The following is a 13,793-nucleotide window of genomic DNA, read 5'->3' as shown; positions in this document are numbered from 1 at the left end:
AATAGAGCTATAAATGCTCAAATACGGACACTTTCATTTTACTTAACAATAGATAACACAAAAGCAACAGTGGAACAGGCCAAACAAAAGCGATCACCGAAATTGTTGTGACAGTACAATTACCCGGCTAGAAAATTTATTCAATATGCTTTACTATTGCATTGACACAGCAGGAAAAAAAAGCCCAAATGTTCAGAGAATAATACAACAAGGCAGGAGGTATTTGGAAAACAAAAAAAGGATTTATTTTGAAATACACTTTTAAGAGATACTTTGACTCCCAGATTTGTTATCAATGTGCATCTGACATGACAATACGAAACAAACAAAACCACATTCTGTACAGAGCTCTAAAATGAGCTGCGAGTATCTACAAGACTAGCTTTACGCTCTCGGTGTGGGTTGGAGAGGGGCCCGATCCTGCAGTCCACACTCTCTAAAGGAGCTTTGCAGACGTGTGGTAGGAAAGATTGGCCCCTGAGTCTGCGTGTGTCTCTGTGTGTGTACGTACGTCTGGTGTGTGTGTGTGTGTGTGTGTGTGCGCGCATGTCTGTGAGTTTCTACAATAGAGTCCTTGAGCAGAATTAGCAACTTGGAGCTGCAGAAGCGGGTGCAGGTCCCTGGCTGCTCTAGAAGTCCTGCCGCGGAGTGTGAGTTAGACTGTGCCGCCGTAGATCACAGTTTCGCCTGAACACTTTGCCGCACTGCTCACAGTTGTAGGGCTTGATGTCTGTATGGGTAAGAAGGTGAGTTTTCAGATTACTTCTTTGATTAAAGGTTCTTCCACATGTGGGGCATTTGTGTGGAGATTCCTGTTCAGATTTGAAGCAAGCAAAGGATTAATCCTTTACAAACTACCTAAGTTATAGATTTTAACGTATTACTGCACTTTTTGTCATCACAATGCACAACGTGAAATATCGGGACTCGGCACAAATCAAGAGCGGGAGCCCGAGCAGACACGACACCAGCCGCCTCGCCATGTCCTGCCCGCGGAGGTCGGGGTTACAGTTGTCAGCTCGAGCGCGCATGGAGCAAACCGCAGCGCGGCCGCCCGTCTCGGCCACGCCGCAGCCGGCGGGCGGGCAGGGCGCTCCGCGGCGCTCCGCAGCCCTCCGCGCCGCGCCGCCCCGTCCCCTGAGCTCTGCGCCGGCCGCCGCGGAGGCAGCTCTGAGCCCGCAACGAAAAACGCGTCCAAGCAGCGGCGCTGACAAAACCAAAAGCAAGGCGCGCACCCCCGTGCGCACCACATCCGCGGCGCGACCGCTGTTTTTAAGCAAGCCCTCCGCGGCCACGGGGATAATCTCCGGCCGCTTTCCCAACCGGCGCAGCGGCGGCAGCAGCGCCAGGCGCGGAGCCGCCCCGCGCCGCGGAGACCCCTCCTCGCCCCGCAGCGCCCGTCCCCGGGGCCGCGGGCCGCCGCCGCCCTGCCCCGCGCCGGGCCGCACTGCCGGCACACGCGAGGGGGAGGCCGGGGTAGCGCCGGGCTTACCTGCATGTGTAAAGTTTTATGGACCGCCAGGGTCCTGGACTGGCAGAAGCCCTTCCCGCACTCCTGGCACTTGAAGGGTTTTTCTTTGGAATGGATATACCTGAAAGGCAAGGGAGGGGGTGAGCTGCCGTCGGGAGACGCGGCGCCAGCGCCCGCCCCGCGGCCCGGCTCTGCGGCAGCAAGTCCGGCGCCCCCGCCGACCCTGCCCGCTCCTTTTTGCCCTGTGTAATTCTGCGCATGGTTAATCTCACATATCGGTTCAAAACATTTACAAAAATTCGTATCAACGCTTGATTGCCCTCTCTGGTGACACATTAGGACTGCATGAGCGGAACTGCATCCATCCCGCCAGCGGGATCCGAGCCCGCCATCCCCCGAGGCGGGCGGGTTTCTGCCGCCCGACGTCCCCGGGCGCCGCTCTCGGCCCGACGGGGGCCCGGCGGGACGGGACGGGACGCGGCGGGGCCGGGCGGGTTGGGAGGCGGAGGGGGACGAGTGCGGGAGCTCCCACCTGCACCTCTCCCTCCTCCCCGGCCCACCACGGCGCCGCGCTGCAGCAGGATCTCCGGGAAGCAAAACAGCCCCGAGGGTTTCACCCCAGCGGCCCCCGCCCCCAGCAGTGCAGAGGTCCCCGGCCCGCGCAGAGCAGAGCAGAGGTCTCGGCTGCTCTGGCTCCTCCGCAGCCGCGGAGCGCAGGGGTTTCCTCCTGCCGCCTCCGCGGCTCAGCGCAGAACTGCCCGGGGCGAGCGCGGTCGGAGCCCCCGCGACGGCTCCCACCGCTGCTGCGCGGCGCCGGCGGCCTCTCGCCGGGAGCGGCGCGGGCCCGGGCGCGGGCGCGGGGCCGCGGGGGCGGCTGGCCCCTCACCTGTGGTCCCGCAGGTGGTCCTGCCTCCGGAAGGCCTTGTGGCAGATGTCGCAGGTGTAGGGCCGCTCGTCCGTGTGGGTGCGCTCGTGGATGAGGAGGTTGTAGGACTTGGTGAAGTGCCTGCCGCAGAACTTGCAGATGAACTCCTTTTTCGTCTTGGAGGGCAGGCGGCCGCGGGAGGGCTTTCGGTCCGGGGACAGCTTGCTGATCCCCGACAGGGGCGATGCCAGTCCGGGGCTCAGCTTGGCTAGCTCCCCCACCTTGGGCGGGTCCTCCTGCGTGGCGGCCACGGCCAGGTTGGCAAAGTCAAAGCGGGGCCTGTCCTTGTGCAAGGCTGGCAGGACGTGGGCGATGGCGCCTTGCTTGGGGTGGAAGAGGTGCGTGGCAAAGGGGAGTGCGGGGAAAGGGAAGCGGGAGTCCACCAAGCCCTGGGCGGCCGCCATCTCCGTGATGGTGGAGCGGGTGATTTCGTGCACATTGGGGTAGCCCAATGTCCAGTGGTTCATGTGCATGGTTTGCACGGCGCTGAGTCCGTACAGACCTTGCAACTGGTCCACAGCTGCGGGGAAGGTGTTCACAGCCTGCAGGAAGGAGTAGTTGGTGAGTTGCAGGGACGGGTGCAGTGGGATCGGAGCTGGCAGCGCCTTGCTTCCCATCTTCCCGAGGCGGGGGCAAGGCGGCGGAGATGCTGCTGCCTCTCTTCAGGGCTTCCAAGGGAAGAAATTCCTAGGAAGTAAGAGGGAGAAGGAAGGGGGAAGAGACTTTTTACTGAAAGCAGCGTGTTTTCCCTTGGCCGAAGCGAGCGAGATGAGGAGCCGGAGAGGTCCAGGCAGGACGGTCGGTGCGCTGCCTTGTTCCAGCTCCGGCTCCCCGCCGCAGCCCGGCCCCCGCGAGCGCCGGGGAGGAGCGGCCGCCAGCGAGCCGCCGGAACGAGGCGCTCAGCCCGAAGAAGCTAAAGCATCAAAAAATAAATAAAAACACGTCTCCCAGAAACAACCTCTCCACCAAAAAAGCTAGGAAAAAAAAACAACGCCGACCCTACTTCGGGCGCTGCAGCCTCGAATTAAAACTAAGCGTGAAAAACGTACCGGGAACGCGCGGCTGGAGCCGGGGCCGGGGCCGGGGCCGCTCCGCTCCCCGCACGGTGCCCCCGGGCTGCGCAGGGCCGAGCTCGGGCCGGGTCGCGGGGACCCCGGGCCGCCTCCCCCTGCCCCCCGCACCTGCCCCCGCCGTCGCTCCCACCCTCCGCCCGGCCCCCTCGAGTCCCTGCGGGCGCGGAGGCCCCGACACCTCCCGGCTGGGGCCTCCCCGGGAAGGAGCAGGGTGCAAATGGAGGGACTAGAGCCGAGGCAGGGCCTGGGGGCGAGTGGGGGGCGGCCTCCGTTTATCCTAGCGCGGGTGCTTATTTTTCTTCCTTCAACAACAACTCATTTATCAAGATAATCGAGGGAGAGTAAAGGAGCTCTTTCCCCCTCTACTGCCTTCTTCACCGCCCGCCCCCCGCGCTGCAGGTCCTAAACAAGCCTCCTTTGGGCTGCGATCCCTTCCAGATGGTCTGGCCGCCCCACGCAGCTCGCTCGCGGGCGAGCGATCCCGTCGGCGGCGAGGAGAGCGGCCGGCCCAGAGCCTCCCCAGCCCCCCGAGCCCGACACGGCCTTACCGCCGCGCTTTCCCTCCTTCCCAGGGGGCCGCCAGAGACGGGCCCCGGGGGCGGCAGCAGCCCCGCCGGCCGCCGGGCCGCGCCGGAGCGGGCAGGGGCCGGGCGCTGCGCGGGGCCGGCGCCGCCGCGGCCTGGCGCTGCCCGTCGGCGGGCCGCCGAGCTCCGTCGGAGCGGCGGTGCACGGTGCGGGAGCGAGCTGCCGAGAGGTGTGTGGCCGCCGGAGGGTTTCGCTCGGCCCGTTCAAGCGAAACCCGCGGCCCCGTGGCTCCCGCGGCCGCCGCTCGCAGTCCTCCGGGGGGCCTCGCCGCCCCCGGCAGGCCAGGGGGCACCTGCGCGGGGCCGGGGCCGAGCCCGAGCCCGAGCCCGAGCCCGAGCCCGAGCCCGGCGCGGCCGCCGCCGCCGTGCCTTTTCTCGGGGACGGCTCGCTGCCAGCGGCCGAGCGGCTGCCGAGGCCGAGGCAAGCGCCGTCGCTTCCCCAGCGGAGCGAAAGCGAGCGCCGGGGTCTCTGCGGGCCTGCCCGGCCGCTGCAAACAAAAGGTAGGGCCGAGGGTGTCTCAGTGCCTCTCGCGATCTGGGCGAACGGACTGGCGACGCGCAGTTTCCAAAAACGCACGGAAAGGGAAATACTGCGAGCGCGGAGCCCGAGCGCTGGTAGCCGGCCCGGGCCGGCGGCGCGTCCCTGCCCCGCTGCCGCCCCGCAGCAGGCGCCGCTGACACCGCGCTTTGGCTTGCTTCAGTAACGCCGCGCAGCCTCTGGGTGCAAAGTGACTTTCGATATATTTTCTAAAATACCTTTCCTCCCTGATTGTCACACAGCACTAAATTGGCCTTCTGGAAAAAAATGCGGCAAAGACATTTCGTACTTATTCCAGCGCTATTCACTCCTATTTTCGTTTTCTTTGAATCATGGCTCCCTGGAATTTCTTCCGTTGGCGCTTAATTTTTTTTCATTTGTTACTGTATGGAGACCAAGGACACTGTTATCACTATGATCTATTATATAGAGAGATTTTTTTTGAGGGGGGGCGGTTATATATAGAGACCTATTTTTAAAGATGTCGTAGTGTTAGTTCCTATTCGCTTTCGGTCGGAAAACAGCACAGAGTGTTTAAAATCCGTTTTCGCTGTTTGACACCACGGAGCGTTCCCAGATTAATTTCGGTTCACTGAAGCTGTATTTCGGAGCCATCGGAAATAAGCGAAAGAGCGATGTAGGTACATTGTTTCTGTAGGACAGAGTTTCGTTTTTTAGTGCTGCATTTTGTAACTAAGTCTGTTATCATTGCAAGGCGCTCGTTTTCGTGTCAAAGAACCAAGTCCGTAATTATTCTAGAAAAAGTATTCCAAACATGGAGTCCGTATTTTAACACAGAAAGTTTTAAAACTACATTTTTAGACTACATTGCTGTCTGAACCACGATACTTGTACTACTGTTTGTACTTTGAGATACCTTTCTTAAAACCTATCAAAAAAGCCCGGAAAGTGTCTTCGTGTGCGATTTTAAGGCTACTTATAATAAGGCAGTTGTGGGGGGGGGGGGCGAAAGTCAACCAAAAACGGATGTTACTTAAACCTTGGCACTTCCTTTTCCCTTTCCATTCAGAGCGCTTAATTAAATCAAGCCCGCTGTCTCCCTAACGCGTCTCTATCTACCTGCTTGCGTCCGACCTGCGCTCCGCGGCGGCGGGGCAGGCGGTGCCGCCGCTTTGCTCGCGGCACCAGCGCGGCGGCGGGACGCGGCAGCCGCCCCGCAAGCCGCGCCCGGAGCCGGAGCCGGGGCGCGGAGCCCGGCGCGGCCGCCGCGGTCCGCTCGGCGGGGACGCGGCTCCCCGAGGGTCGCGACGGCGGCGAGCCGTGGACGGGGCCGCCCCGCGGGGCTCCGCGCCGAAAGCCGGCGGCGCCCCGCCGCCCCGCGCGGCGGCTCCGCCGAGGGGCCGCGCTCCCGCCGACGGCGCGGCCGGCACCGGGCACGGCGAGCCGCGGCGTCGCGGCCCGGGAGGCGGCCGCCGGCCCCGGCCGCGGCGCAGCACGGCCCGCGCGGGAGCCACTTACCGACGGCGGCGGGCCGCTCCTCCAGGCCTCCCGGGGCGGCGCCGAGGCAGCGGTCGCGGCGCCCTCACGGAGACATTAGATCCAGAGCGAGCCGGCGGCGGCGTGCAGCGCGGCGGTCCCGGTAGCGGCCGGCATGGTGCGGGGGCCGCAGGGCAGCTCGGGGCGCGTCTCGCTGCGGAAGTCCCGGGGCGCCGGCATAGACCTGCGCCGCCCGCCCCGGAGCCTCCTGCCTTCGACCCCGGCGAGGCTCGGTGCGCGTCTGACCGCCCCCCGCCCGGTCCATCACATTTCAGCGGCAAGTGGCGTGGAGCGCTGTCCCCGCCCGCCGCCGCCGCCGCCGGCCCTCCCCGCGGCGCGCACGGCCCCGCGCCGCCGCCGGCCCCGCCCCCCCGCCCGCGGCCCCGCCCCCCCGCCGCCCGCACTGTTTACTCGTGTTTGGGTAGCAACTGGGCTTTAAAGGGGCAGGACGCCCTTCCCCCGCCGGGCTCCCCGCGTCACCTAAGGTGACTCTTCCATCCGCCCGCCCCCCCCCGGCTCCCGCCGCCCCTCCGGCAGCCCCCCGCCGCCGCCGCGGCTCGGGACCCTGCGCGCCGCGGACACCTCGCCCGCGGGCCGCGCTCCGCCGCCGGCGCCGCTTTATTCCCCCTTAAAACGCTCTAAAAAGCCGCGGAGCGTGTCCGTTTGGCGGCCGCCCGCGTTTCCGAGAGAAGCCGCGCGTGCAGGTAACGTTCGCTCCCAACGGCTGCGTGCGCGTCACGCGGGCCGCCCGGCCGCGCGATGCCGCGGGCCCCCGCGCGGGGCCCTGTCGCGGCGTCGCCGGCGCCGCGCCTGAGCGCCCGGCCCGTACCTGGGGCGGACCGGCAGCTCCGGGAGCAGTTTCGGTTTATTGCGGGGGAGTTCACTGCCCAAGGGGGCCTCAGCGACACTGCCCGAATTTCCCGATAAAAAGCACTCTGGTAGTTTTCGTCGTCAGCTGCAATATTGTCAGTTTCATACAGCGTATCGGGGTTGAATTTTTAGTAATAACGTCTTCGTATTCTGTACATTAATTAAACGCCGTGTGGGTCGAATTTATTGGGTAATCTCGTTGGATAATTGGAGGAAGAGTTTGAGAAGAATTAAAAGATGTAAGGACGAATGGCATTTAAAAAACAAACTGGCATAATTTTTAAGGCAGAGACTGCAGGTTAATTCCTGCCCGCTGAAGAAGACACAAGTGACGGCTGCACGGGAACTTCTCCTTCTAGTGTGCGGTAAAAAACGTGCTGATCCAGCCGGGGGAGCAGAAGTCGGCACACGGAGCTTGTGAAGCGCCCGTGGCCGCGTCCGCGCCGGCCGCTCCGCGCCGTTTTCGTTTGCGGCCGCGCAGCGCTGCGTAAAGACTGCGCTGTCGTAAATCCCGGCTGCCCCAGAGAAAAAATACTGCGTCTGCTCCGCGGTGGGGCGCAGCGGAAGGGGCGCAGCGGCCGGCGGCGGGCGAGCGGCGGAGGCGCCCTGCGCGCTGCCGCGTCCGCGCAGCCCCGCTGCCCCCGGAGCGCAGGGCCAAGGGCGCTGCTTACTCGCGTTTTCCACTCCACGCCGCAGCCTTTCGGATGCCGAGGAGGACCCCTCCCCTTCGATATGCGGGCTGGAGGGGTTTTGTTTTCGCGGGAACCATCATTTCTTGCCCTTTACAGCAAGGAAAAAATCGCGGCACTTGTTGGGGAGAAAAACCCCAAACCAGCCAACGAAACGAAAAAGGCTCCAGGCCCGGGGAGCCGAAGACGGGAATAAAACGGTACAGAAACGCTCCCCGGGCTGTTTGCCCCGGGTACGTCGCCGTTCCTGCGCTGGCGAAGACGGCCCAGCCCAGGGGCAGCGCCTCAGGCGCAGGTGCCGGCAGGGCGCCCACGGGGCTCGCGCGGCTCCCCGCGCCGCGCAGGGGGGGCCGCCACGCGCCGGGAGCCCCCGCAGCAGCGCGGCGCGCGCAGCGCTGCCGCTAATCACTGAAAGCGCCCCGCCGCGAGGAGCAGGGGCTGCGGCTCCGCGGAGGGCGCCCCGTGGGGCCGCGCCGCCGGCTCCCGCGGGCATGCAGCGCTTCCACGCCTGTCTCCCGCCCGCAGCGGGCCCCTTCTCGCCCGGGCGCGCGGCGCCGGCGGCCCGCGGGCGCGCGCGCTGCCGCTCGGGACAGGTGCCGTCCGCCGCCGCCTCAGCGGAGCCCGGCGCGGCGGGGCGGGTGCCGGGGCTGCGCGGCCCCCGCGGGTGCCGCGGCGTCGGGCGCGGCGTGCGGCGGTGCTGCAGCGCCGCCTGGAGGCCCGCGCGCCGCACGCCAGCGGCGCCGCCTCGCCCGCCGCCGGCCGCTCCGCTCCGGCCCCGCTCCGGCCCCGCGCCGCGCTGCCCGGTCGCCCGGCCCCCAGGGCCGCCCGCGGGGAGGGCGGCGCGGCCCGCGGTGCCTTTGGGCGCCCGGCCCCGCGGCACCTGGCGCGGCCCTCTGCCGCCCCGCGCACCGGCCGGCTGCACCTGGCGGCGGGGCTGCGGCGCCCTGCGGTGCGGCAGCGGCCTGCGGAAAGCGGCGCTGACGGCTTAGCTGCCGCGCATCCCGCCGGGGCGCCGCCGAGCAGCGCGAACACGGCTGTCACAGTCGCTGCTGCACCCCCTCCCCGCTTTTTCTTTCCAGAAATATAATCTAAGTTCTGGATGTCTTCCAGGGGAGCATGGAAATACACAATGTTTGTTCTGACTGCGAGGAACAGATTAAAATAGTTACTGTGCTGGAAGTGTAACTTCGGGGCAAACCTTGACCGTCCGTTCTGCCCTCAGCACAAAAATGCACCGGGGGCGGGTGGCAGCGGCGAAGCCGCGCAGCGCCGCCGCACGCAAACGCGCTGCCAGCAGCTTTAAGTCCTGTGCGAGTGCGGTGATGCGAGGACTAGCCCAAACTAGAGTAAACGCAAAAAAGTGCCGCAGCGGGACTGGCCCGCCGCGGGGTAGCGCGGCGCCCCCCGGCAGTCGCAAGGGCGGCGGCGGAGCGGCCGCCCGCAGCTCCAGGCCGAGCCGCGCACGGCCAGAAATCGCGTCCCAGCCGCGGCTGCCGCCGGGCTGCGCTTTCCGCCGGGACCCCCGCTCCCCCCTTGTCGACGACGGCGCCCATCTCCAGCCCCTCGTCTCTCCCCGGCTGCGGCCGTTCACGCGGCGGGGCAGACGCTGCTTATTATTTGCTGCTCTTACAGTATTCGATTTCCCTGGTAGACAGGCCGGTGCTTAAAAGCACTCGGACGACACACCGGGGGCTATTTTTTTTTAGGGGAAACAGTGACCACCCGTAGATCTGGCATCTGTTACCTCTGGTGCTTCTAGGTGACTAAATCATCATCTATTTCACTCAGATTTGTTGGGGCTTTTTTGTTTTGTTGTTTTGTTATTGTTGTTTTTTAATATACCAGTCATGAAATGCCACGGTTTAACCAACCAGCCAAAACGGCAGGAGGCGAGGCGCTGAGCCGGGGCCCGGGGACACAGCAGAGGCGATTCCTGCCCAGCACCACCCTCGGACTGGGAGCCCCGTGAAGCGTCCCCGGGACGCACCTCGGCGAAAGAAGAAAAAGATGAGGCACGCAGCGACCCCGGCCCCGGCCCGCCCGGGGGCAGCCGGCCCCGGCGCTCCCCGACGGCGGCCGCCCCGGCGGTGCCTTCCCTCCGCCGCGGCAACCGCGCCGCCCCGGGGGGCTCCGCCGCCGCGGCGCAGGAGCGCGGCTCTGCCCCGGGACGCGGGTCCCTCTTGCTGAGGGATGTCGCCGTCGTGCCCCGAGGTGAGCTCGGCCCGCACGGCGGGGGCATCCTGCCGCTCCTCCGTGCCCCACGCCTGCGACCTGCCGGGCAGGGGCAGAGGGAAGCCCGCAGCAAGTGGGCTTTCCTGGCCTGAAACATTCCTCCCTCTGCCTCCAGCAATCAGATGTTTTCGCGGTGCCTGAAACGAACAATTGTCAAGCCATAAAGAAACACAGCGTGCCTTACCTTATTACCATTCGTTTTAAGCAGCCGTTTGGCTAAAATCTGCCCTGCCGTCAGTATTCAGCCACTGAGCAGGGCTGCTGCCCCCAGTCGCAGCCGGAGCGGGTCCCTTCCCCTCGCGCGGGAGGCCGCGCGGAGCCGCGGGGCTGCCGAGGGCTCCCGGCCCTGCGTGCGTGCTCTGTTGCTCGCTGGCGGCAGCGGTTTACCGCGCTTTGCCCGCTCACCTCGGCGTGCCAAGCGGCTGAGCACGCGAGGTGGAGGTCAGCGCGGCTGCGGAGCCGCCGGCTTGCTGCACGCACGTGGGTTTGTGCTCTTCGCTCCTGGGGAAAACGGGATTTCAGGCACTGCTGAAGTCCTGCAGCTGCCTGAGGCTGCAAGAATCATGAAGTTTGCAATCTCAGTCAACTGTTAGGAGGGGAAACCTAAGAGAAGTACTGTATAAAAGCAATAAATTGGTTTAAGAAATGCAGTCGTACTTTTGGTCTCATGCCTCGTAACTCATCTAGGACATGAGATCTCCAAGGCAGCGGAGAACGGGGCCCATACATCTTGTCCTGTGGCTTGTATTAAATAACTCTATTTCCTTTTGAGAACTATTTTATATCCAAGTGAATAGCTTGATTTTCACAAATAAAATTAATACTATAGGGTGAAAGTCAGCAAACAACAGAGAAGCTCAAAGGGGTTTTTCCAGTTGTAAACATGCAGGATACATATGGTCATTAGATACATCTGTGGGTTAAGCAATGATTTGTTTATGCTAATCTGGTGCTTATGATACTTTTAAACTGGGACTACTCTGTTGAATATAATGTGCATACTATAATTGCTTTTTACCTACCCTCCACATGTGTATTTCCTGTTTTCAGCATGCATTCTCGATGTATAAACTGTGGCAAAGAATATGTTATAAACTGGGATACTACAGAGCATTTCAAATATTTTCAGAGTATTACAAGCATGGTGCAAGCATATGCAAATCATCACTTACAGATGTGCACAATGTCTGTATAAATCTCTGCGTGTTTTTTCTATTGTTTGTGACATCTAATTAAAAAAAAAGCACAATAATGAATATTATGAAAAAGTACCAATTGTTCCTGGGCAAGCTCACACCTAGGATGTCCAGATAAACCTTGCTAATGAAACCTTGCCCTTCTTTGGAAAATCAGGGTCTTTTAAAGTTAAGGGATTGAAGATTCCTGAAATATAAGGAAATGGAGGAAAAACTTACTATGGTAAGGCATTTGAAGACTCTTCACTGCCGAAGCTGAACACTACCCCATATATCTATTGGATATAATCCAGGAAACCACTTAAGCGCATGCTTAAGTCCATCACTGCTCAGGCAGTACCTAAGCAGGTGCTTCAGTTTCTTTATGTGCCGAAGTCACATGCTGAGCATGTGTTTTACTGCTGTTCTAAAGGATTTCCTGAATCAGGGCCATTATTTTCAGATCACCTCATAAAATAAATAAATGAATAAAAGCTTATAAAAAAAACAAAGACAGTTGCCATTCTAGGCAAAATTTTGCGTCATGACTGCATTCATGCCCATTTTCATGAATTAAGTTGTTGCCACTTGGTCATCTATTACGACCATCCTGTGCAATGCTGCTGTTCCCTTCAGCTTCCTCCTACTGCCACCTCCCAGCAGCAGAGTGCGGTCAGGTGGAAGGACAGTTGCTCCAACATGAAGCTTGTGGATATGATGCTGATCTTGCCTAGGGAGGCCGTGGAGGTTTTTCAGAACAGATTAGACAACTATCAGGATCAGTTTGGATATAGCTTGTGGCATGGAAAGAAGAACCCTTTTACCCATGAACTCAGAGGTAATTGTACTGAACTCCCCATTGCCACACTGGAGAAAAATCAGGGCAAGATCACCCTGGAGCATGGAAAGGCTGCACAGTCAAAGGGGCAGCTAAGAATGGGGCTGGAGCTACAATCAGTTCAAGAATGTATCTGAGCTGGGCAGGGACCAGTCAGAACATTTTCTGGTAAAGAATACTATTCTCCATCCTCTCTTCTCCTCTCCTCTCCCATCCCATCCCATCCCATCCCATCCCTGTGCTAGCTGAGTCCTTCAGATGGGTAGTCCACTGCCAACTAGCAAACCTAGTGTATCATGACAAACAGTCTTGCCTCTCTGGGTGTTGCAAGCTGACAATGCACAGAAGGCATGTAAGACCCGTATGACTCTTGAGTTGAAACTGAGCAATGGATTCCCACCTTCTTTACTCATGAATCCCTATTTTATTTTCCAGTGCTGATAAATACCCCTCTTCAATGGACTGGCATTAAATTTGTTCTCCTTTGTTTCCATTCACAGACCCTCTCAAAAGTAATTGAGGAACTCCTACAGGCTGGTAAATCGTAGGTTGAAAACCGGTAAATAGAAGTTTCTTCTCTTTCACCCTGATGGTGTGTCACATCTAGTAAAGAATATCAATGATTATTGCAGCTCTGTCTTGCTTGCATTAGCTATTTCATTTATTTGACCTGCTCACCCATGAAAGGCTGGCAAAACTTACACTACTAGTTCCAATGCCCCTTTGGGAAGTGTTTCCAAGAAAAATACAAAACCTATTCATTTCAACAATAGAACTCATTTTAGCCACAAGGGAGCTGAAAGCCTAGGACATCACACTGCAGCAGAAGTAGAACTGCCTTGAGGCCAGTTATTTTCAGCTTTTCAGCTCATCGAAGAGAGGAAAAAGATACTGTGTCAGCCATACTACAAACCTGACTTTTTGAATTTCACTGCTGTACTTGCCATGAGCCTGCCCGTATCCCTGAATGTGGGATGGAGCCAACCTGTGTCAGTACAGTATTCCCTGTCTGTTGTTTCAGGAAAATTGGGTTTGCACAGAGGGGAACAGCAAGACCCTGGGACCAGGCGTGCTTTAGGATGCCAGCCTTACTGGGTAGCAAGGTAGGCATAAAGTAAGGATTAATGTCATCTGAAAGACTAGAGACTTTCAGGGAACCTAGGATGGTGTCTATGAAAATTTGTGAGGAAGCCTTCATTATTAACAGAAATGTTAATGGAAGAGAAATCAAAGCTGATCATAGTAAGTGAAAAATTATTTTCTGAATCCAACAAAGGTGCCACAAGAAGACCCTTGCAGCCATCTGAAAGGATTCTTGAACAAAAGCTATCTTGCCCTTGAACCCTTCGCTAAACCTGAAAGTGGAGAAGTCTCCCTGACTTTGGCCAGGTGGGCTGTGCCTGACATGGCACAGTAAAGACCTCTACCAGGAAGAAGCAGCAAGTAAATGCAATACAGTCCGCAGTGTGTTTACTTCAGTGGGAGCTGGTATGAGAGTCAGCTTGTGGCCATAGCAGCATCGCCAACACTCCTGAGATCTGAAAAGGAGACCACTGATAAAGGTCATTAGCTAAAGTTAAGCAGGGTTAACCCTGATCTTTCTTCGGTCTCCAAATAGACAGCTCTTAAGCAAATACAAAAACACAGTTACTAAAGAACTCTTAAACAACTACAATAACAAAATAAATCAGAGTGAAGTGGAGCCAAAACTGCAGATCTGTTTTATTCAAAGCATAATATTTATAGATGGCAGATACTGAAAGGCAGTGTGATTGGTATGAAGAACCATGCATATAGCTAGATAGCGGAGGCATACTTGAAAGCATTCTGTCTTTTGAAATGCAGTGAGACATGACTTTAATTTTTTTTTGAAGGGAGTATTTTTATTCCTAGAAGCTTTT

At 59.6% G+C, this 13,793-nt stretch overlaps 1 protein-coding gene across 2 annotated transcripts; it reads right to left on the bottom strand.

Moving 5' to 3' along the window:
• Nucleotides 1-220: 220 nt before the first annotated feature.
• OSR2 (odd-skipped related transciption factor 2) lies at nt 221-6,338 on the bottom strand. 2 transcript variants are annotated; one of them, XM_067292305.1, is made up of 4 exons: nt 6,071-6,338; nt 2,358-3,083; nt 1,493-1,592; nt 221-812 (listed from the first exon to the last, which is right to left on the bottom strand). In XM_067292305.1, the coding sequence occupies exons 2-4, from the start codon at nt 3,011-3,013 to the stop codon at nt 630-632; spliced, it is 939 nt and encodes a 312-aa protein (XP_067148406.1). In that variant the 5' UTR covers nt 3,014-3,083; nt 6,071-6,338; the 3' UTR covers nt 221-629. The 2 variants fall into 2 exon arrangements, with proteins under 2 accessions (XP_067148406.1, XP_067148407.1); XM_067292306.1 differs by having other exon boundaries at nt 221-730.
• Between the last annotated feature and the right edge of the window lie 7,455 nt (nt 6,339-13,793).

This window comes from Apteryx mantelli, chromosome 2 (assembly GCF_036417845.1).
Source record: "Apteryx mantelli isolate bAptMan1 chromosome 2, bAptMan1.hap1, whole genome shotgun sequence".
NCBI classification, from domain to species: Eukaryota; Metazoa; Chordata; class Aves; order Apterygiformes; family Apterygidae; genus Apteryx; species Apteryx mantelli.
Note: the sequence above shows the minus strand (reverse complement) of the source record. Positions and strands in the feature narration are given on the sequence as shown.